The sequence below is a fragment of the Dama dama genome, chromosome 7, assembly GCF_033118175.1.
Source record: "Dama dama isolate Ldn47 chromosome 7, ASM3311817v1, whole genome shotgun sequence".
NCBI lineage: Eukaryota > Metazoa > Chordata > Mammalia > Artiodactyla > Cervidae > Dama > Dama dama.
In genome coordinates, this window is record NC_083687.1 from 29,734,554 (window position 1) to 29,759,099 (window position 24,546).

The 24,546-nt window shown below is 49.5% G+C and overlaps 1 protein-coding gene and 1 pseudogene across 6 annotated transcripts; one reads left to right on the forward strand and one right to left on the reverse strand.

Moving 5' to 3' along the window:
• Positions 1-645: 645 nt before the first annotated feature.
• Positions 646-19,549, reverse strand: LOC133059261 (MHC class I polypeptide-related sequence B-like; annotated as a pseudogene).
• LOC133059687 (endogenous retrovirus group PABLB member 1 Env polyprotein-like) lies at positions 9,840-22,818 on the forward strand. Of its 6 annotated transcripts, none has more exons than XM_061147133.1 (4): positions 9,840-10,501; positions 16,653-20,209; positions 21,072-21,211; positions 22,263-22,818. In XM_061147133.1, exon 2 carries the CDS (start codon positions 16,653-16,655, stop codon positions 18,084-18,086), a length of 1,434 nt encoding a protein of 477 aa, XP_061003116.1. In that variant the 5' UTR covers positions 9,840-10,501; the 3' UTR covers positions 18,087-20,209; positions 21,072-21,211; positions 22,263-22,818. The 6 variants fall into 6 exon arrangements, with proteins under 6 accessions (XP_061003116.1, XP_061003112.1, XP_061003113.1 ...); XM_061147129.1 differs by lacking the exon at positions 9,840-10,501 and adding an exon at positions 20,390-20,531 and having other exon boundaries at positions 16,592-20,209; XM_061147130.1 differs by lacking the exon at positions 9,840-10,501 and having other exon boundaries at positions 16,592-20,531.
• Positions 22,819-24,546: the final 1,728 nt, after the last annotated feature.

Here is a 24,546-nt window from a genome sequence, read left to right on the forward strand (position 1 = left end):
CTCATATGTAGAAAAGCATTAAACCCTTTCATGGTGAGATCAGCTCCTTGTGACTAGCAGAAAATCTTGGGAAGATATGTACTTGATTGCACTGAACTCCCCCTTTACCAAAATCATATATACTGAGCTTCCCTCCCTACCTCTTTGGAGCTGTTTCTCAGAGCTATCTGAGGTGATGTCTCCCAGGCTGCAGTCCTCATTTTGCCCCAAATAAAACTTAACTCACACATCTTAAGTTGAGCATCTTTTTAGTTGATCAGTGTATTAGTCATGGAAAAGAAAAAGCTGAATGAACTAAGTATGATCAATATATAAATAAAGTGGGAAACTGAAGGAATGGGAAGACTGAAAGAAAGCAATGACTGTTAACTATTGCATCAGCCCCTGTGTGATGTGACAGACAGTGGCTGTGACAGAAAAATCAAGCAGCGGTTCTAATAAGGCATCATGTTTAGAGATTTGGAAATAAAAGCCAAAAGAATCAGCTAAACATTATTCAAAGTGGTCTGCTTTCCTATGGGAAAGCAGAAATTGAGAAGAATCAGGATTATAATAAGAGTCTGTATCACGAGAAATCATGCACAGATATTTGACTTCTTAATTTACAGCCAGTGGTGCCTTTGATGAAATAATCACACAAGAAAATGAATGAGGATGAAAGTTTATGCTTAATGAAAGCTGAGTACAACAAATAACACTTGAGAGTTTACTAAAATGCAAAAATACTCGAATGGAAACATGCATGCACAACTGCATGAATCACATTAACCTTGAAAACCGTGAAAGAATATATCATCCCATTTGGATAAACAGATATGGAATGAGTTCTCTAGTCCCATTACCTTAGTGTTCATCATGTGCACCAGGCATGGAGGGAACAGGCCCTGACTAGGAGAACCCTTCATCACCCTCTTGCTTCCAGTCCGGTCCTGCTGCAGAAAGTGCTCCTGTCATCTGTCTCGGGTCTGTGGGAGGTGCCCCTTAGAACACGCTGCCACAAATGCTTTACCTGGGTGAGGCTAAGGTGGTCCTGACCAAGGAGAGTACCGCTCACCTGTGTGTCCCCTGACCAGAAGTCAGGAAAGACTGAGGGTCCGATGGAGAAGTCTCACCTCCCGTCTGCCCTGTGGAAATCAGCCTGAGCTCATGGAGGGAGATGCTGCCCAGCCCTCCATGTTCTGGGCTCCTTTATTCTCTCAGCTCAGGACACTCATCCTCAACAGTAACCACGTCAAATATATTATCGGTTTTAATCATCCTAACCATAACAAACTAAACACTAGTTTTCTCATTTCATAGATGAAAAAATGGAGACCTCAAGAAGGAATGTGTTCTACTATAAATCAACTACCTTCAAAAATAATAATAATAAAACAAAAAATACATCTATATGGAATCTAGAAAAATGGTACTGATGAATTATTTACAGAGCAGGAATAGAGACGCAGACGTGGAGAATGGACTTGTGAGGGAAGGAGAGGGTGGGATGAATTGAGAGTAGCATTGAAACATACACATCACCATGTGTAAAAAGCTACTGAGAAAAACAGATATGGAATGAGTTCTCTATTCCCATTAGCTTACTGTGCATCGTGTGCACCAGCAGGGAGGGAACAGGACCTGACTGGGTACTCAGCCTGGTGCTCAGTGACCTAGAGGGGTGGGGTGGGGAGGGTGGGAGGGAAGTTGCAGAGGGAGGAGATACATGTAGACTTAGGACTGATTCACAGTGCTGTGTGGCAGAAACCAATACATCATAATGCAAGTATTCTCCAGTTAAAAATAAAATATAAAATAAAAGTAATTTTAAAATAATAAAATTACTAACACACATAAAAAAAAAGTGCTATTAAGACCAGAACCAGGAACTGAATTCAGGCCTCCTGGCTGCAGATTCTAAGCTTCCGCTGTTAAACTGAGGAGCTGAGTCTGACACGAGGACTGAAATTCTGGGTGTGTGACGCCATTATGGTCAGTTGGCTCAGTCTGGAATTGATCCCGGTCTTGTAGGCTAATAGGCTATGGGGAAAAAGAAAAACCAATAAATAACTGACCAACTGGTTGCAGAATAATGCTTTTCATCCCCTCAGAGATTCTCCTTCAGTTGCTTCAATGTTAGAGTCTGCCTTCCTCTGAGGGAAGGACACACCTGTTCTTTTTTCCCCTCCTTTTCCCCAGCTCTTTCTGAACTCCTCCCCTGGCTCCACCAACATCATCACCTGTCCCCGCCGCCACCACCCTCTGCAACAGGGACAGAAGTCACAGGACACAAGGAAAAGATCCAGGAGTGAAAACCCAAGGCCCTTCCGCCTTGAACCCAGATCCATTCTCTAACGCAATGTGAGGCTCCCTCACAGACAGGACCCACGTCCATGTTCCTCCAGCCCGGGAGTGGACACACACACAGCTCCTTTCTCTCCTCAGTTCTTGGCCTTCTCACCTGCACAAGCACCTGCTCCACCGCCCAGTTCCACCTCAACCCTGATCTCCACCTCCTGCAGCCCCCCTCCCCCTCATCTCCCACCCTGAGCCAACAGCTCTGAACTGGAAAGCCCATCTGGAGGCCCAGGGGACAGCAGCCCTGTCTAGAAACACTGGGCTGCACTGGACTCTCCCCATGAACGGACCCTGGAGCACCCCTGTCCTCGCCCCAACCCTCATTCTCCACCCAGGCTCCTAGGCTGCACTTGGCCTTTCCTGCTCCTTCCTGGGAATCCCAGCTCCACTCCAAGTGCTGGGCTGGGCTGAGGCAGAGCAGGCCCTCCTGCCTTGCTCAGCCAGGGAGTCAACCAGGACCCACCCTCACTACCTGCAGGGGATCTGCTTTTCAATGTGGATTGGGGTTCTTGAGAACTTCCCCAGAATGAGGCTGTACCTGGCCCCCTCTGCATCCTGGGACTGCCATCCCACCCTCCACCTCCCAGCGGGAGCGCCCCATTTGAATTCCTGTTTCATTTAATATGCATGAAATCCTATTAAGGTCTGCCACTTGAAATCATAAACAATTTTGTTGAACACTAGAAACTTCAAAAGTGATTTTGAGAAATTAGCACATGATTTTCACAGTTTTCCTGGCAAATGCCCCAATACATACAAGACAACCATTTATGCCCCAGAGGAACCAGAGTTGATGTTCCCCAGAGAAGAGCAGGAGAAACTACAGATCTGCTGGGTCCCTGCTTTGGGTGCTACACGGACAGAGTTTGCTGCTGTGAGAACTAACCACCCCTGTATGCCTAGGCCGAAGGCCGACTGATAAGGGAATTAGGTTTGGAGATAGGAAGCCAAGCCCCCAACAAGGCAACTGACACAGAAGAGGTGGCCTCGACAGGAGCCGAGTCTCTGCCACCTTTTTCCTGTTCCACGTTCTGCCTTTGCGCTTTGCCACACACAAAGCTCTACTGCTCTTTTCCTCTCCACTCAACCCACTTGATGATGGGGAAATCAAAGTGATCATCCCTTCCTCAAAATCTACAAGGCAGTGACCACCATGAGCAAGGGAACTGACTCAGGGGGCAGGGTGAGTCCACGGAGCGCAGACCCAGTGTCCTGCTCTAAAGAGCCCTTGGACTGTGTCCCAAGGGGCTAGGTAGGAAAAACCTGGAGATAGGATAAACTCAGTGACCCCAGTTGCCTGAGGATTGACTGGTCTCCTCTCCTCAAATGGTCAAGGGATATCTACCAGTCCTCCATATTATGGGGAAGGAGAGCCCAGCAAGCATGCGGGCACTTGATGGGAACCTGAGAAAGGTGCAGGCTGGGAGTGATCCAGCAGACACTCAACTCAGAAGATGGTTCATGGAGGAGGAATTTGGGGGGCTGCCAGACATCTCTAAGTGGGGGCTGGCAAGGGCACATCACATGCAGGGCTCTGACCATCCACCGACCCCTAGTTTGAGCCTTATGATTCTTTCACTTGGATTCTTAACAATGACTGAAAATCCGGGGGAAGAAATGCAGACAGGCACTTAGGTCACCACCTTTCCTCTGAATTCCTCTTTAGGTTTTTATCCCCTCCTCACCAGGTACAGACACTTTACTAAAGGTTCTCTCTGGTTCCGGGATCACCTAGACCCTCCCAACCAGCACATAATCCAACACATGCTCTCCAGACAAGCCCCAGTGAGGCTGACAGAAAATAACGACAGCTGAGAACAGAGCAGGGAGCTGAAATCCTCATCGGTGCCAAATTTCACGGAGAGCACCCCTGCGCAGATTTCTCACCTCGCCTCCCTGTAGCTGACACTGTCTTCCTCTTCTTAATATAACAAGAGACAAAATCTGATGATAAAAAGAGCAGCAACAGGAATGCTCACAATCCATCGTGATCTCTGGTGCACCAGGCTCTTTCCTGAAACAGGACCTTATTATATACAACCCGGGCACCCCAGAGCCACAACCTGCTCTCCTCTCCCTGACCCTGGCCTCTGACCCTCCCAGGGTCACAACCCCTCCAGGCTCACCCCAGTCTCACCCAAGGGTGCGAGGTGTGTAGTGTGATTCCCGCTGTGTTCCACAAGGCACTTGACCCGCTGCTCCTCTCCTTGGGGAATTATTATGGTTTCCCAGGTGAGTAGGTCCCGTTCCCATCAGGCTGGACACCCCCAGACTCAGGATGTCCCGGTTCATGGGTTCCTCGTCCCGAAACCAGACCACTGAGATATTCTGGGGAAAGAAGCCAAAAGCCCTGCATGTGAGGTGGACCATGCCCTCAGAGTCCTGGCGGCGGGTCACAGTCACAGCTGGGGACAGTGTGGGGAGAAAGCACAGAGCCAGTGAGGCCCGCAGCCAAGCCCTGCTCCCTCGGAGGAGGACGAGGTGCACAGGGCTGCTCCTCCTCACTGTCACCTCTGGCTGAGCCCTCATCCCCCCGGGCCTGCTCCAAGTCTGTTCTGCACCCTGGGGCCCAAGTCCTTTGGTGGGGAAGGGGAGGGGTGGGATGGGCCTCACTCTCTTGGATCCACTGTTGATGCTGGGGAAGGAGCTATGAGGGGTGGGTGTCAGGGGACTAGAGGGAATTTTCTGGATCAGGCAGGCTGGGAGCCAGGGGCCCATCCCCATCTAAGGGCCTCCTCTGCTGCCTGACACCCACCTCCCCTCGTACAGTTTCTGTCAGAGGACCTGCTGCTCCCTTAGACGATTGACACAGGAGCAGTTCATTCCCCCCAACCCACCCATCTTTCTACAGTGGATTTAACAGAACAGGAAAGAAACCCCAGGACACCACGCCAACAGAGCACATCAACACCCAGAGGACAGGGAGGGTCCTGTAGGCAAGTCGGGATGGGAGGCTTTGAGATTGGGGCAGAGGAAGGGCCTGGCCCAGGGTCAGTACCTGTCCTCTCCATGAAGCCCGTCCAGGATTCCAGGTAGGCCCGTAATCCTCTACAAAGTTCTCCCTGCATGTGCGCCCGGTAATGCTTGCTTAGAAAGCTGTCTGTGTCCCAGGACTTCTCCATTTCCATGGCCAAGGTCCGAGTCGAGGACTGGGGCAAGGTACATCCGTGGGCCTCTGGGTAACAGGACAGGAGGAGCTCCCCATCGAAGTGGAGAAGCCGGAATCCCGGGGGTGGCTGTCTTCACGGATCTCACAGCCCACGGTCTCCTGGAGGGAATGTAAGCCTGCCCCATCCCCACCCCCCGAGCAGTGACTCCTCCGTGCCCTCGGGACCCAGTGAGTTCTCCCACCCAAGTGAGAAAGTCCAGATAGAGGGCTCCCCCCTGATCCCCTCGATGTCTTCCCTGTGCTGCTGAACTCACAGACCCCAATTCTTCACCCCATCCCCAAATTCAGAGGAAAGAGGCCCGTGCTCTGGGCTGCACACCCTCCTGGAAAATGCCCCACAGCACTTTTACCCCTCTGCCCTCTCACCTCTTTTCTCCTTCTGCAGGGACAGGATTTCTGCTAGCAGTTTTCTGAGCTCCTTACAGGTCTCGTTCAAGTCCTTGGACACTGTCTGCCACACCTCTGCTCCCAGCCTTTCAGCCCACCGTCCCCGGAGCTCTGCCCTGCCTTTCTTGTGATCATAGTTCAGGAAGGTCTGACCATTCAGGTATCCCCAGCAGAAAACCTGGACTGCACAAAGCCATCCTGGGACAGCACCTTCGTGTTGTAAGAAAGCCTATGGGATCCTGGGGAAGGAGGAACCGCAGATGAAGCTGCTTTGTGGGAGACAAGTGCACATCAGATGTTTAACAGACAAGTTCTGTGTCCTGACCTGCTCCAGCTGCTGAGGATGCAGAAGCAGCATGTGTTTTAGGGACCAGAGTGAGGATTTCCATACAGGAAAAATGGGAAAGAGAAGGAGGGAAAGGGGAATCGAGGCATGGAGGGAGAGGGTGGAGATGGACACACATGTAGGGCAAGTGCCAGGACGGGGACGCGTTGGCTCCCTAAGGGTCCAGGCAGCAGGGCAAGGGGAGAGGCAGGAAGAGGGAGAGGGGAGGTGCAGTTGGAGGGAGGGAAGGGCAGTGTCAGACCCAGGGCCAGAGGCATCCCTGGTCAGAGGGGGGTCAGGAGATGGAGATCAAGGGCTGCCAGCCCTGGTGCAGGCTCATCATGGACAAGGCGGGCTCCAGGAAGGCTGAGGCAGGAGGCGGAGGGGCCTGAGGGGCTGGGCTGTGGCCCCGAGAGATGAAGGTGGCCAGTAACTTGGGGGAGGTGACGGAGTGGGTCTGGGCCCAGAGGGCAAAGAGGCCTGGTGAGACCCCGGGTGGGGGATGTCCCCTGGGAGGAGTCGATACATGTGCAGAAGGGTCATGGAAAATTAGGAGTAGGGTGGCAAGAGAAGGTAGAACTGAAAGCCAAGGTGCACATTTCGAAGTACCTACGTGGTGGGAGGGGTTTGGAGGGAGTGACGTCACACCTCTACAGAGAATCAGGGTCAGGCAGCCAGCAAGCAGGAGGTGGGGGCGTAGGAGGACTCAGTGTAGCAAAGGCCTGCTGACAAAGTGACATAAACAAGGATTTTGGATACAAGACTGAGATAGTGAGAGCCCACTGGGGTAGTGGAACCAAAGAGAGGGTGATGATGGCTAAGGAGGTGGGCAGTGGACCAAGGGCAGTATTCCTACTGTGGGAAGGGAAGAGAGTGCAGAGATGTGGTGAGGGCCTGGGATTGAGGGGCAAGGGATGAGCATGCCTCAGGGGTGACCCACCCTCCTCTTGGGTTAAGGTAAAGACAGAAGAAGACGGACAACCTGGGTGCCGGAGAGTGAGGGTAAGGTGGAGATTCTGGGCACCAGGGGGCCTGTGATTGATGAGAACTTGGTGAGGGCCCAAGGCACTCGCACAAGGCTGGGAGCAGGGCAAGGTGCCATGGGGGGAGCTGCAGAGGGACCGGGGCAAGTGGAGTCCAGCACCTGTGGCCTGGAGAGTGGAGAAATCCAGAGGGTGAGGTTTAGGATGCAGGAGTGGGGGAGGGGCCGTGTTGGGTCAAAGGCCCCCCCTTGGACGAGGGCCAAGAGCACGGAGGCGGAGATAGGAGTATGGGTGTCACGTGGGGACAGGTCCTCCCCGAGGAGTAGAAGGGGGGTATCGGGGGGTCGTGCGTAGCGGCAGGAAGCGGAGGGGGCGGCGGTAGCGGCTCGAAGCGGCGGGGAGCCGGGTAGCGGCAGGGAGCCGGGGGAGGGCGGGGGTAGCGGCAGGAAGCGGGGGGGGCCGGGGGTAGCGGCACGAAGCGGCGGGGAGCCGGGTAGCGCCTGGGAGCCGGGGGGGCGGGGTAGCGGCAGGAAGCGGGGTGGGCGGGGGTAGCGGCACGAAGCGGCGGGGAGCCGGGTAGCGCCAGGGAGCCGGGGGGGCGGGGGTAGTGGCAGGAAGCGGCGGGGGGCGGGGGTAGCGGCAGGAAGCGGCGGGGAGCCGGGTAGCGCCAGGGAGCCGGGGGAGGGCGGGGGTAGCGGCAGGAAGCGGGGGGGCCGGGGGTAGCGGCACGAAGCGGCGGGGAGCCGGGTAGCGCCTGGGAGCCGGGGGGGCGGGGTAGCGGCAGGAAGCGGGGTGGGCGGGGGTAGCGGCACGAAGCGGCGGGGAGCCGGGTAGCGCCAGGGAGCCGGGGGGGCGGGGGTAGTGGCAGGAAGCGGCGGGGGGCGGGGGTAGCGGCAGGAAGCGGCGGGGAGCCGGGTAGCGCCAGGGAGCCGGGGGAGGGCGGGGGTAGCGGCAGGAAGCGGGGGGGCCGGGGGTAGCGGCACGAAGCGGCGGGGAGCCGGGTAGCGCCTGGGAGCCGGGGGGGCGGGGTAGCGGCAGGAAGCGGGGTGGGCGGGGGTAGCGGCACGAAGCGGCGGGGAGCCGGGTAGCGCCAGGGAGCCGGGGGGGCGGGGGTAGCGGCAGGAAGCGGCGGGGGGCGGGGGTAGCGGCAGGAAGCGGCGGGGAGCCGGGTAGCGCCAGGGAGCCGGGGGGGGGGGGGGGGGGGGCGCCGGGTAGCGCCTGGGAGCCGGGGGGGCGGGGGTAGCGGCAGGAAGCGGGGTGGGCGGGGGTAGCGGCAAGAAGCTGGGGGCGGCGGGGGCAGCGGCAGGGAGGGGGGCAGGTGCGGGGGGGAGCAGGGGGGAGCGGCAGGGAGCGGGGTGGGCGGGGCGGTAGCGGCAGGGGGCGGGATGGGGACCAGACTGCCTACCCAATCAGGGGAACTAAGCACAGAGACATGTGATGAGGAAGAAACCCGGGAAGAGCGGTGGGGCAGGGACAGCAGACGCTAGGAACTGGAAAGAGGCTGAAAAACAGGATGCAGTGCTCGCCACACGCCGTGTGAAGTTCCCGGCCGCTCCTTGACCTTAACCCCCCCCGCCCCCCACCTTCCCCCCACCGCCCCCAACTCCTCTATTCGCTGAACCCCCGCCGCAACTGAGACGGTCCCCGCGACGCTCACCGAATCCCATCTAATACTAAACACACGGACCCCTGAAACCACCCCGGCTTCCGTCCGGACTGAGACCTCAGTGAACCCCACTCAACGGGGGCTGTACCCAGGAGCACAAAAAAGGCAGCGCCGGCTAAAAACGGCCAGACAAGAGAGAGACCCATGGCCCAGATCATGTCTCCCTGCCAGAGGCTCCGGGACAGCACAAAAACTGGCGGACCCGAGAAAACGCAGCGAGGAATAGAGCTGGAAGTCGGACTAACAAATCCATTCCTGCCCCTGGCCCCGCCCGGGCCCCGCCGCCGGTCCTGCCCCCGCTCCTTTATAGCAGTTCCCTACGCTCCTCCCTGGCGAATCCCATGGAGGGAGGAGCCTGGTAGGCTACAGTCCACCCGGTCGCAAAGAGTCGAACACGACTGAGCTACTTCATTCACTTCACTTCACTTCCGCCGCTCAGTTTTACTCTGCCTCTCATTACTAACCATTCCACTAAGATCCTTATGCAATACTTTTGCTGTGGGCCCAAGTGTAATGCCTCAGAAAGTTTTAACATTTCTTAGATTTCACATCAGTTTTGTTAATTACTTTGACCATCATAATTTATTTAGCAGGTCAGAGATTGGATCCTGTCCCATCCCAGAGAGATTCTTTTTCACTGCTAAAGCTCACAAGTGAAAGGAGGCGTAGAGTGGATGGAGTCTGCCTCCCAGTGCAGGGAACATGGGTTCCATCTTGCTCTGGGAAGACTCCACAGGCCCGGGAGCAGCTGAGCCCCTGTACCAACTGGGCTTCCCTGGTGGCTCAGACAGTAAAGCGTCTGCTGTAATGTGGGAGACCTGGGTTCGACCCCTGGGTCGGGAAGATCCCCTGGAGAAGGAAATGGCAACCCACTCCAGTACTCTTGCCTGGAAAACTCCATGGATGGAGGAGCCTGGTGAGAGGGTAACAGGCAGGAAGGCTAGGGGTCTCCAGATGGAGGAAAGAGGCTGTAAGTGCCAGACATTTTTATCTCTCTTAAGCGGCAGGAAGAAACAAACCAGCGATCTGTTTTTCCTTCTCTATATAAATTTAAAAGGAGGTTTCTCTTAACATTCTGTGTTGCCATGACACCTGGTTTCACCTAAAGCTAACTACTCTCAAACTTTGAGTTAACCAATACATTCCTTTTTCGTATGGAAATGTTGTCTTAAGCTATGTTAATGAACTCCGGACTCTATCTTCAAGTTGGTTCCGCCAAACGGCCTAACTTACTTACTCAGGTATTGTTCCCCTGATCTATGTAAACGGAACTGCTTGTTGGTATTCTGCCCTTCTACAAGATTCAAGTCAATCGTTTTATGGCCTGGGATGGATTATCTGATGCCATTCTAAATTTTATGACATTCCTTTCATTTCATTAACAGACTGTGAGTGACTATATAACATACAGCTAAAGACTAGGAGGGGGGTACTCTTTTGCCCCCTTCTGATGCCTATGTCAGAAGCTTTCTCTATACTTTAATAAAACTTTATTACACAAAAGCTCTGAGCGATCCAGCCTCGTCTCTGGCCCCGGATTGAATTCGTCTCCTCCGGAGGCCAAGAATCCCGCGTCTTATCGTTCAGCAACAACCTTTCATCTTGGGGGCTCGTCCGGGATCCTTCAGGACAAGGTAAGGATGCTTGGAGCTCTAGTTCTTTGTTCTCCTAGCGAACACGTTTTCCTCTGTACTTTAGTAACTCTATGGTGTGCTTGTGTAAATGAATGAAACGCCCTGCGCGAAGCAAGTGAGGAGCCCTGCTCTGCGGTCCTGCGGTGATCTCATAAGGCTATGGCAGAAACCTGTCGGGGGTTTATACCAACCTGCCAATGCCAAGAGGCAACCAATGTCTCCTTCGGGAACTGACCAGAAACGGGCAAAGCGTGTGGACCGAACTCTCCTTTCTCGGTCAAACTTTTCAGTCTCTTTGACCATTTCATAACTCCTTGGGAACTAAAAGTACTAACCTAATCTATCAGATCATAGACTTTCCAGGGACTTGTAATCTATGTTGCTACTGTACTGTGGCCTAGGTCTCAAACTTGGATTGGTAGTCAGGAAGCGCCTAGCCTCGCTAGGCATGGAAAGTTCGGAAGCTAGATGGAGCTCTAACTCCCAGAACATCTCTGAGGTTAAAGGTTACTCGGATTGGAACTGCAATGGTTTTTTTCCTTTGGTAACACTGGCTCTTAGTGGACCAGAGGAGGCTCTTACACCGGTGTGGTGACGCTTGGAAGGAACATCTCAGTTTCATGTTGGTATCGGTCTTATTGCGGTCAGGAATGTACTCAGGGTTGTGCACAGGCACTCAGGTGACGAATGTTTCCCCCAGAGGTCTAAGTTTGGGAGGCATCCCGGAAGGTTACTCTGATTGCACCTCGGGTGGCATCAGAAGCAAGCGAGGTAAAGAGCTGGACGTCAGTCAGGGATGCCATCAGGTCTACCCCTGGTGCAGCCCCACCCCATCTCGGTGGTAGAACCGGGAGGGACGAGTGTGACGCCTGCGTCGGTAAGGGACAGACTAAGTCCGACCAGGAAGGAAAAGCTTTTGGTGTAACGTCTGTCTACACCCCCATCTAGAGCAGGGAGGGACGCCTCCGGTAGAAAAAATGGCGCTGGTCGCTTTTTTTCTCTCTTACAGATGGGAGCTAACAATTCCAGCCTCACTCCTTTGAACTGTATCCTGAAAAACTGGGATAGATTTGACCCCCAGGGCTTAAAGAAGACACACCTGGTCTTCCTATGTGATACTGCATGGCCGCGGTACCCACTGGAGGACGGCGAACGGTGGCCAGTTGGAGGGTCTCTTAAGTATAACACTGTTTTACAATTAGACCGGTTCTGTAAAAAGCAAGGGAAATGGGTAGAAGTAGCGTACGTGTTGCCCTTTTTCTCTCTGCGAAATATGCCAGACTTATGTCCTAAGGGTATAGATTTGGGTGTAAAACCTTCCGCTCCCCCCGTCCTCCTACTTTGCCCCCGTATCCGGGTCTCCAGGATGAGGTTCAAACTGCTTTGGTCTCAGTGAAAACACAAACTGAGACTCAAACTGCCTTGGTCTCAGTGGAAACACAAACTGAGACTCAAACTGCCTCGGTCTCAGTGGGAACCCAAATTGAGATTCGAACTGCTCATGTAGAGGTCCAAACAACTCCTGTCTCAGTACGACTTCAGACTACTTTGGTTTCAGTAGAAACTCAGACCATCGAAGTAAGAGATGAGATAGAAGACAGGAGGCAAAGAGATAAAGAAAAGCAGGTTTCTCCAATCTATCCCTGGGATATGTGCAGAGCAGCCAGAGAGACTGAGGGACAACCACTCATGCTGTTGCCCCTTCATGAAGTACCCACCGGGAGAAATTATCAGTCTATGAGAGTTAATAAGCCTTTTTCTTATCAAGAGATACAAAGAATTAAGGAGGATCTGGGAGACTATTTAGAAGACCCAGAAAAGTATATTAGAGCTTTTAAAGGTGTTACTCTGCATTATGACCTCACTTGGAAGGATGTGATGTATATCTTGGGACAAACGTTGACTCCCGACCCAAAGGCTCGAGTTTTGGGAAAAGTGGTTGCTTATGGAGATGAATGGCTTGGTAATGAATCAGTGGGAAAGAGGGAGGACGAGATAACTGCCCTCCCCACTGGGAGTCAGGCAGTCCCAGCTACAGAACCAGACTGGGACTATAACACTGCTAAAGGAAGATGGGATCAGAGTCATTTTGTCAGATGTATTCTTGAAGGACTCGGACAGGCGCGTTCTAAGCCTTTAAACTATGGCAAACTGGCAGACATAGAACAAGAAGAGAAGGAAGCTCCTGGTAAATTCCTAGACAGACTGAGAAAAGCCCTTCGCAGATTCACTGAGATTGATCCCGAAAGTGAAGAGGGGAAAGTGATCTTAAAGGATAGATTTCTCACTCAGTCGGCTCCAGATATTCGCCGTAAGTTATCAAAACGGGCGTATGGACCAAATCAGTCTTTAGATAATCTGTTACAACTGGCTCAGACAGTCTATTATGGTAGGGAATATGAGGAAAAGAAAGAAAGGCAGAGAAAGACAAAGGAAAAGGCAATGGCTATGAAAACCATTCTTAAGCAGCCTGAGAAAAATAGCCAGAGGGACCCAGGTGAAAAGGGATGGGCTTGCTATTGCTGTGGAAAGGAGGGGCATCTCAAGCGGGATTGCCCTCAGGCATCTAAGCCGTCCCCGGCTCCATGTCCGGTCTGCAAGGGACCACAGTGGAGGAGAGACTGCCCCCAGAGGCGTAGGTCTCAGGGGTCTGACTCTCAAGACAATCAGGACTAAAGGTGCCCGGGGGTCCCCACACAAGCTCCCGTCCTAATTACACCTGAGGAACCCCAGGTATTGATAACGGTGGGAGGCCAATCCGTCAATTTCCTTTTAGATACTGGGGCAACTTACTCCGTGCTTACTGAAGCCCCTGGCCCACTTTCTTCCCGATCCGCTTCCGTAATGGGACTGTCTGGACGAGCCAAAAGATATTACTTCAGTTATTCTCTATCGTGCAACTGGGATTCTGTGCTATTTTCACACGAGTTTCTTATCGTGCCAGAATCACCCTCACCCCTTTGGGGGAGGGATATACTGAGCAAGGTCCATGCCTCTGTTTTCATGAATATGGAGCCTTCCCTTTCTCTACCTTTAGTTGAACAAAATGTGAATCCTAGAGTATGGGGTGATGGAAAATCTGTGGGTCGAGCACAAAATGCTATTCCTGTGGTTGTCAAGCTCAAAGACCCACACTTATTCCCACATAAGAAGCAGTATCCACTGAAACCTGAGGTTAAGGAAGGGTTAAAACCAATCATTGAGAATTTAAAGGAGCAGGGACTATTAGTTCCCTGTAACAGTCCATGCAACACTCCTATTTTGGGTGTAAAAAAATCAAATGATAAATGGAGATTAGTTCAAGATTTACAAATAATAAATGAGGCTGTGGTTCCTTTACACCCCGTGGTGCCTAATCCTTATACTCTATTGTCTGAAATTCCTGAACGAGCCAAATATTTTTCAGTAATTGATTTAAAAGATGCCTTCTATTCAGTGCCTTTGGCGGAGGAAAGTCAATTTCTATTTGCCTTTGAAGACCTCACACAGCCAGCTTCCCAGTTAACCTGGACAGTTTTGCCCCAGGGATTTCGTGACAGTCCTCACTTATTTGGACAAAGTTTGTCACGGGATCTACAAAACTTTAATAGCTCTGAAGCGGTAGTGTTACAATATGTAGATGATATTTTGCTCTGTGCTGAGACAGTGGAAGCTTGTTCACGAGCCTCAGAAGATTTCTTAAACTTTCTGGCAGGCTGCGGTTACAAGGCATCAAGGGAAAAGGCTCAGCTTTGTCAACAATCTGTTAGATATCTGGGCCTAATCATCTCAAAAGGGACTAGGGCCATAGGCCCTGAGAGAATTAAACCTATACTAAACCATCCCCTACCTATGACTTTAAGACAATTGAGAGGATTTTTGGGAATCACAGGCTACTGTCGTATTTGGATTCCAGGCTATGGGGAACTTGCCCGGCCTTTATAAAAACTTATAGCTAAAACTCAGCAGGCCCAAACCGACAAACTGGTTTGGTCTTCAGATACTCAAAAGGCTTTTAAGGTTCTTCAGACTGCTCTCCTGCAAGCTCCGGCTTTGAGTTTGCCCACAGGGTCAAAATTTAACCTGTTTGTCACTGAAAGAAAAGGTATGGCCTTGGGAGTTTTGACACAACCCCGGGGGCCTCACCAGCAACCTATTGCTTATCTAAGCAAAGAATTAGATGTAACTGGACGTGGGTGGCCCCACTGCCTAAGAGTAATTGGGGCAGCGGCTTTATTAGCACCTGAAGCTTTAAAAATAATTAATGGACGAAACCTTACTGTACTGACTTCTCATGATGTGAGTGGAATCTTAAATTCTAAGGTTAATATTTGGATGACAGACTGTAGGCTTCTTAAATATCAGTCACTGTTGTTAGAAGGACCAGTAACTAAGCTTAAAGTTTGTGGAAATTTAAATCCTGCCACCTTCCTTCCTGAGAAGGAAGATGAAACACCTGATCACGATTGTTCCCAATTCCTAACTTTAAACTATGCAGCTCGGGAGGATCTAATGGATACCCCATTAGACAATCCTGACATGGAAATATTTACAGACGGCAGTTCTTTTGTTCGGGATAAAAAGCGCAAAGCAGGTTACGCTGTGGTGACTGCTGAACAGGTTTTAGAAGCAAAATCTCTCCCCCAGGGAACCAGTGCCCAGTTAGCAGAGCTTGTGGCTCTAACCCGAGCTCTAGAGTTAAGCAAAGGGCAACGAGTGAATATCTACACTGATTCTAAGTATGCTTATTTGACTTTACATGCTCATGCTGCAATATGGAAAGAAAGACAGTTTAAAACAGCAACAGGAGAACCTATTAAGCATTTCAGAGAGATTGAGAGACTTTTAACTGCTATCTATTGTCCTAAAGAAGTAGCGGTTATGCATTGCAAAGGGCACAGCAGGGATGGGAGTAAAGTAGCTGCCGGTAACCTGTTAGCTGACTCTCAAGCCAAAAAAGCGGCACTTTACGAAACCCCCTCCTTACAGATGCCTTTGATCTGGACAGGTCCTGTGGAACAGGAAAAGCCACAATATACTGAGGAAGAATTAGAAAGATATGAGAAAAGAGGAGCAAAGATTACTGATAAAGGATGGTTACAGTCTGAAGATGGACGATTAATAATTCCTGAAAATGCTCAGTAGAAAATTCTTAAGGGTTTACATCAGAGTTTTCATTTGGGTGTAGAAAGTACTTACCAGATGGCTTCTCGTTTGTTTGAAGGTAAAAATATAATGAAAACTCTAAAAAACATTATCAAACGGTGTGAAGTATGTCAAAAAAATAACCCAAAGACTGAAAAGCTAGCAAAATCTGGATTACAACGAAAGGGAAAGTATCCTGGAGAAGACTGAGAAATTGATTTTACTCATATGCCAAAAGCTAATGGATATTCTTGCTTACAAGTTTGGGTGGATACTTTCACCGGATGGATTGAGGCGTTCCCCTGTCGTAGTGAACAAGCTAAGGAGGTTATAAAGATTTTAATCCATGAAATTATCCCCAGGTTTGGGCTGCCACGGAGCCTTCAGAGTGACAATGGCTCCGCCTTTAAAGCTGCTGTAACTCAGGGGGTGTCTAAAGCTCTAGGAATAGAGTATCACTTACACTGTTCCTGGAGACCTCAATCCTCAGGAAAGGTTGAAAAAGCTAATGACATTATCAAAAGACATCTGCGCAAATTAACTCAAGAAACGCAGGACAACTGGATTAAAGTCCTACCCATAGCTTTAATGAGGGCTCGAACTGCCCCAAAAAAGGAGGGACTGTCCCCCTTTAAATGTATTTATGAAAGGCCTTTCTTACGCACAGACATTGTTATAGATCCTGAGGCCTTAGAGTTAACTAATTATGTAACTCAACTCTCAGCCTTTCAACAGGCATTAACAGAACTCCGGGAGACGACTCCTGACCCAGCCTCTGAATCCAGCAAGCCTCTATTTGAGCCAGGAACCGAGGTCCTCATAAAAACATTGGGGTCTGGGGGCTCATCCCTCGAGCCCCTCTGGGAAGGCCCTTACCAGGTTATTCTTTCTTCTCCCACAGCTGTCAAAGTCCCAGGAATTGATTCGTGGGTACACCACACTCGAGTCAAGAGGTGGCACCCTGACCAGAACTAAGTGATGTCATTTTATGTTTTTACTTTCTATGCTCTGACTTTGTATGTTTCAGATGGGCCTGATAATCTATGTGAGCCTACTTCTGCTGACTCCAGAAATCCTGAGTCTGCCCTTTGATCCTCAAGACAATGCCTTCCTGTCCTGGGCTCACTCCTATGCTGCATTCCACAATCGGTCTAACTGCTGGGTCTGCGGAGCACTCCCCTCTTCATCAGTGGAAGGCTTCCCGTGGTGGACATCTCCACTTCAAGGAAAAGACTTTCTCCAAGTCTGCGAATACCTTCGACAACTATCACATGTGATGCCTCTTCTTCGTCTGATGACATCTAACAACCCTAGAATGGACTGGTGCAATACTTTGTACCTTAACTATGGACATAACGTGACTTTTAATTTTGATTATACACTGTCTCAGTTTAATCACTATTTTGCTGCACATAAGACAAATAGGTCTAGATCTGATGGTTTTTTACCTGACGTTTATCAAATATGGGATGAGGTTATATGGCTAACTCCTGAAAAGCGACGTCTAATATCTACTGCCCCTATATGCTGGGAACAAACAGAGCCATCCCCCAAAGTTAGCCAACAACTTAATTACACTGATTGGAAACAATTGGGATTTTTGCCTCAAGAAATATGTAACGTAATCATTCCCGTATTTTCCAACCCCAGTTCAGGACCTCCCTTTGTCTGGCCAGGCACTAATTGGGACTGGGCATCTCAGTCACGCTGGCTTGCCCCAAACGGGACTTATTGGATATGTGGCTCTTACCTATGGGCTTGGCTTCCCCCTGGCTGGATAGGGAGATGCACCCTGGGTCTAGCCTTTACTCATGGTTTTATATTTTCAGAGCTTCCAGAAAAGCCTGCTAATTTACCCCACCTTAAAACACGGTGGGCAAGGTCTGTATTTCACTGGTATGATTATTTGGCTGCAGTGTTTGTCCCCTCTTTGGGAACTACAGATGTTATGTTACGAGTAGATGCTTTGACTAATCTTACTCAACAGGCATTACAAGATTCTCAAAAAGCTATTTCGGCTCTTAATGCTGAACAAGCACAAATTAAAAAGGTGGTTTTACAAAACAGATTGGCTTTAGATATTCTGACAGCTGCACAAGGAGGAACTTGTGCCATCATTCATACTCAATGCTGCACATATATACCTGATATGAGCACTAATGTTACTCATTTTACTAAACACATGAACAAGATGATTGGGGCCATGGATACTCCTGAAGCCTCAATTGCCTCACTTTGGGAGACGTTAACTAGTTCCCCATGGTGGAAACCCATCTTAATTACAATAATTCTGATTGTTTTGTTTTTGCTCTTTGCTCCCTGCATTTGTAACTGTGTGACTGGATTTGTTTCTAGTCGCATGAAAGCTTTTAAGTTACAAATGGTTGCTCAAACTCCTGCTATCACTGCAGCTTCTTCTGACTACTATTTGGGGCCGCTGGATCAGACATCCTCACTATGAGTATTAGGAGAATATGTTGCCTCACCAATTTAGGGACAACGCCCCTTGTCAGCTCGGAAGCAGTTATGGAATGAAAACGACGCCCCTTTTCCCTAGGCAACATAATTCTCCTAAAAGAAAAGGGGGGAATGAGAGGGTAACAGGCAGGAAGGCCAGGGGTCTCCAAATGGAGGAAAGAGGCTGTAAGTGCCAGACATTTTTATCTCTCTTAAGCGGCAGGAAGAAACAAACCAGCGATCTGTTTTTCCTTCTCTATATAAATTTAAAAGGAGGTTTCTCTTAACATTCTGTGTTGCCATGACACCTGGTTTCACCTAAAGCTAACTACTCTCAAACTTTGAGTTAACCAATACATTCCTTTTTCGTATGGAAATGTTGTCTTAAGCTATGTTAATGAACTCCGGACTCTATCTTCAAGTTGGTTCCGCCAAACGGCCTAACTTACTTACTCAGGTATTGTTCCCCTGATCTATGTAAACGGAACTGTTTGTTGGTATTCTGCCCTTCTACAAGATTCAAGTCAATCGTTTTATGGCCTGGGATGGATTATCTGATGCCATTCTAAATTTTATGACATTCCTTTCATTTCATTAACAGACTGTGAGTGACTATATAACATACAGCTAAAGACTAGGAGGGGGGTACTCTTTTGCCCCCTTCTGATGCCTATGTCAGAAGCTTTCTCTATACTTTAATAAAACTTTATTACACAAAAGCTCTGAGCGATCCAGCCTCGTCTCTGGCCCCGGATTGAATTCGTCTCCTCCGGAGGCCAAGAATCCCGCGTCTTATCGTTCAGCAACAACCTTTCACTGGTAGGCTACAGTCCATGGGATCACTAAGAGTCGGACACGACTGAGCCACTTCACTGGTTCACCACAACTACTGAATGCCCCCTCCCCGCTCTAGACCAGCTCCCTGACAACTAGAGAAGCCCCCCTGCAGCAACAAAGACTCAGAGCAACCAAAAATTAATAAATGAGTAGTGAAGATATAGACAGGCAGATGGAAGCCACCGCTTCTGACAGCTAGACAAGCCCTTTCCTCCAAGTCAGTCTTCTTTCCAAGACTTGCTGGGTTTGGCTGCTCCAGCAAGCTGGTTCACTTAGGTGAACCCTCTCCCTCTCCCCCCAAAGAATTTTAATACTAACGTTAACATGCTGTTTGTTTCCCAGCTCGGGAGGATTGTAATGAGAGATAATGCCAACTACTCTGCGTGGGAAGTACGACTCCAGATTTGGGGGGCTCGCCTGGATTTAGCCCTGGCTGCCTCCTCCCCCAGCACACGTCGCAGCTAGTCCGGGGTACCAAGTGCTTTTCCTCCGCCCACCCGGCCTCCAGACTCCCCTGCTTTGCTCTATAAACTACATTATCTCCATTCTTTCTTTTGTACCCCTGGACTCACCAGCACACGGGCCTCTTTGTCTCCGCAGACGTCTGGTACCACTACAGGGTCCGGAAAGGAAACAAAACGACCCGAGTGTTGGGACCTTACATAATCCAGGGCGGGGCTCGGCAAACCCTCAGAAGATCGCCCCTCCCCTCTAACTCTGGCTTAAAGGGAAGAAATGCTGTTCGTGGAATAAAAAAAAAAAAAAGCAGAATGAAGGAATTTATGGGTAGGTTGGGAGAGGAGTGAGCTGCATTTAGGTTTCTCGTTCTGAAACTGCTCAACAATGAACATCTGCAGGCGGCAGGCTGTGGAAACGCGGATCTGCCCGGGTCCGCGGAAATTCCCAGTCGTTGGTCCGAAGGGAGATCCCGGAACCCGACTTATTTCGAGCACCCTCTGGGTCGATTCTGAATAGGAAGATGCTTTTCCGAGCCGCCGAGCCCACGGGGCCGCTCTTGAATTCTAGCATCCAAGTACATTCCCCGCCGCCTCGCGTCGCCTCCGGAAGGAAAGCGCCCGCCGCGGAGCTGGCCTTCGGAACCCCGTCAGCCCACGCCAGAGGAAAGCGAAACCTCAGCATCCAGGAAAACATACACACACCGAGGTTCTGTCAACGTTAGGGAGGAAACTAGACCCAGAGTGACAATAGCTGCAGAGCCGTGCGGTGCTTCACCCTTTAGAAATGCCAGAGAGAGCTCTGACTTGGGCTTTGGTCCTTGACCGGTCCCAGGTGAGTGACGTGTGCTTGAAAACGAGGGGATAAGCTGTCATAGTGAGAGTGGAAAAGGAAGGAGGGTAGGGGAAAGGGTTGAAGAAAGAAAAAGATAAGAGAAAGGGAGAAAAAAGCTACAGGGGAGATGAATTTTTAACTGTAATTTTATGATTTATAACATCTTTATTCTTTATCTAGATCTTTTATTCAAAGTTTGCCATAACTGTTTGATCTCTCTCTGAATGCATAAGTCGATGGCTGTTTTTGTTACTGCCTAACCGCTCCAATGGCACCCCACTCCAGTACCCTGCCTGGAAAATCCCACGGACAGAGGTGCCTGGTAGGCTTCAGTCCCTGGGGTCGCGAAGAGTCAGACATGACTGAACGACTTCATTTTCACTTTTCACTTTTATGCATTGGAGAAGGAAATGGCAACCCACTCCAGTTTTCTTGCCTGGAGAATCCCAGGGACCGGGTCGCACAGTGTCGGACGCGACTGAATTGACTTAGCAGTAACCATCCCCAAATCAGTGCAGATCGTGATTGCAGCGATGAAATTAAAAGACGCTTACTCCTTGGAAGGCAAGTTATGACCAACCTAGACAGCATATTAAAAAGCAGAGACATTACTTTGCCAACAAAGGTCTGTCTAGTCAAGGCTATGGTTTTTTCAGTGGTCATGTATGGATGTGAGTCTTGGACTGTGAAGAAAGCTGAGTCTTGAAAAATTGATGCTTTTGAACTGTGGTGTTGGAGAAGGTGTTGGGGAAGGATGGCCTGGGAGTTGGAGGTTAGTTAGATGCAAACTATTATGAAAAGAATGGATGAACAGGGGACTTCCCTGGTGATCCAGTGGTTAAGAATCTGTCTCGCAATGCAGGGCAAAAGGATTCAATCTCTGGGCAGGGCACTAAGATCCCACATGCCTTGGAGCAACCGAACCCGCATGCCACGATGAAAAAGATCCCTCGTGATGCAGTGAACATCCTGTGTGTTGCAACTAAGACCCAACACAGCCAGGTAAATAAATAAACAAATAATTAAAAAAAAATAGAATGGATAAACAATGATAGCACAGGTAATCTTATTCAACCTCCTGGAATAAATCATAATGGAAAAGGATATAAAGAAGAACCTATAGAGGTGTATAACTGAGTCACTTTGCTATACAGCAGAAACACAACATTGTAAATCAACTAGACTTCAACAAAATAAAAATATTTGAACAATTAATTCATTAAATAAAATAAAAAGTACTCATCACAACAGTCATGTTTGAGGTGCTGAAATAGCCATATGTAGCCAGTGTCTCCCTGACTAGACAACACAGATATAGAACAATTCCTTCATCACAGAACCTTCTGTTGGAAAACAGGCCTGCCCTTCAGGCTTTGTGGACCTAAGTCAGATGCATCCACGTCAGATGCATTAGACGATGGGAGGTGAAAAAGTCACTATTATTTCTCTTAGACATTATGTCAGATTTCTGTCCAGGATATGAACACATATCAAGTTGGTGTGTAACAAAACCAAATCAGGTCATAAGTGTGTGCAGTGCCTTTAGGAACAAACTGTCCCCAGTTCCAAAGGGGAAACACTTGTCCCCCGATGCCCTTTCCCAGACCGAGGACACTCTGTGGTATCAGTTCCTAGGGGGGCAGTTCTCTTGGAGAGGAGCCCAGAAGAAGGCCTTCCACTAAGTTTAAGGAGGCAGGGAGTCCAGTTCAAGGAGAAGATCTCCAAAACAAAGAGGAGGGAAAGACAGGGATCAGTTGGGAGACAACCTGGTTTACTCAGAACCGCAGTTCTCAGAGTGTGGTCTCTGGAACCCCTGAGGTCACTGAGATACTTTGACTGTTCACTACATGGACATTTGCTTTGAGGTAAAACTTAGCAATGATGGAGATTATGGCAGCAAACTTCACTAGTAATTATTTTCAGTACAATATACTCGCAGGAAAAAAAGGCAAGTTTTCTTTACAATGTCCTGGTTGATCCCCTTTCTCTCTCTCTTGTTCCCCCTGCTCCCTCTTGTGCCCACGTTGTACTCTGCCATGCCCTGCTCTCAAAGGCACAAGTCGCCTCCCCCAGCAAGCGGACCCGGGCCACGAAGGCGGGCATATGCGTCCCCGCTTTGCCTGGCTCTCAGGGCACGCCACAGCCCCCACCAAGGGGTCCGCGGGCTACGACCTGTGCAGTGCCTATGATTACACAGTACCGCCGATGGAGGAAGTGCTTGGGAAAACTGACATTTAGATAGCCCTTCCTTCTGCGTGCTATGGAAGAGTGGCTCCTCGTTCCGGCTTGGCAGCAAAACACTTCGTAGATGTGGGAGCTGGTGTCATAGATGAAGATTCTAGAGGAAATGTTGGTGTTGTTCTGTTTAATTTTGGCAAAGAGAAGTTTGAAGTCAAAAAAGGTGATCGAATTGCCCAGCTCATTTGTGAACGAATATTTTACCCAGAAATAGAGGAAGTTCAAGTTTACATGACACTGAAAGGGGTTCAGGAGGCTTTGTTCCACTGGAAGTAATTAAAACTTCTGCCAAGAACAGGAAATGAGAATGTACATTTTTCTTGAAAATAAAGACTTTGCTTTAAAAAAAAAAATGTCCTGGTTGACGTGTCAAAAATTCTTATCTTTCCTTCGTAAACCATAATGGAAAACAATATGAAAAAAAATATATATATATATAGCTCAGTCACACCGCTGTACAGCACAAATTAACACAACAATGTAAATCGACCATAATTCAGGAAAACAAATTTCAAAAATAAACGAATAAAAGTCTTATCTCTCCTGAATTCATCATCCTTAAATCCACGTTTTAAAGTATCTTCTGTAACGCTGAGCTGCTGGAAGCCCCCCACCCTGAGGAAAGGGAAGCTGGAGACTGAATGGTTCCCCAACTCTGTGACACTCCCTGTGGGGGAGCAGCACAAAGGCGATGGTGAAAGCATTATTCTTTGAATAGTCTAGAGACACCCCCAGAGGACACCTGGAGTCCACCCCCAAACCTGTGCTGGGGACAAGCATGGACCCTATCAGCCCTTCCTGCTTCTCGGATTCCCAGGTGTTTTGGAGGTTAATCCCCATCTGCCTCCATCAGCAGAAGGAGCGAGAACCTGGAGAAGCGCCTGTGGGGAATAGGAATGGGCCAGGTCTGGAAGGACACACACCAGGTCCTCTCCTGCTCCATTAGCAGCAACATGGTCCTGTGACCACAGAGAGGCTGGGAAGTCCCCTCCCAAGAGGGGAGAACAGTTAAAGTTATCAGCAACAGTGAGTGCTCATTTCAATTTATTTCGTTTTCAAATATTTATTGACTCTTTACCACATGCCAAGGTCCATGCGAACAGCAGCCTGAGCATCTTGGTCTGGGAGAAACTCTGAATCCACAGCACAGAAGACCTGTTGGGAAGTGCCTGCCACCCCAGGAGAAAGGATAAGGAAAACGTCTTCTGGAAGTTCATAGAGTGATTCTAGATTGGAAGGTGCCTGGAGATGATAGGATTTGGACTCCACTTGCAGAGAAAAACAGGATACCAGTCTATAAGTACAAGGTGTCATAAGGAATACTATGATATTGAATTCATTAAATCCATACATTCTAAAGTTATAAATGGATGGAATAATTATTCATTATATTAAGTGAAAAGATATCAGGAAGATGAATTCATCCCATACTTTGGAAAGCTATATGAATTTAGATGAAATCACACAGATATGTTGAGTGAAAGCTTTCTAATTTTCAAACTGTTTTATTGTTAATATAAAGAGAAAAGTGCCACAAACTGCTCTACTTGGATAGGCTGACTTCTCCACAACAGACACTCAGAGCTGGGGTGTAGACAAGTGAACCCAGCACGTCCCCAACCTTTCCCTGCAGGTCCCCTGAGGCAGCGACCTCTTCTCTAGTCTCCCTTGGGGACCCAGCGGCTGACTCAGGGGCTCAGTCAACACTCCCTGAAATACCACACTAGGGAAGTGGCCTCTTGTGTCCTAGTCAAGATAGTGATTTCCTCTAGAAGGCACCGCCAAAACACTGACTCTCACAGAACTGGGTTTGTTCTAACAGCAGGACTGTGACGGTGGCGAGTGTGAGTGTTGGCTCTTTCCCTGACAAAGCCAATGAGCCCTGCAGCACTCATGCCATTTCTCACAAGGCCACCAGAGGGCGGTGTGCAGCTGCTTATGACAAACCAGCCCCATTTCAAACATCCTTTCCAAGTTGGCCTTGTCAGAACATGTTTCACAAAGTTAGAGGATTTCTTTAAAGTACATTGATTTGCTTTTTGTCTTTAATCTCATTTGGACGCTAGTGGAAGTCCACTGTAAGTAACAAATATAAGGTA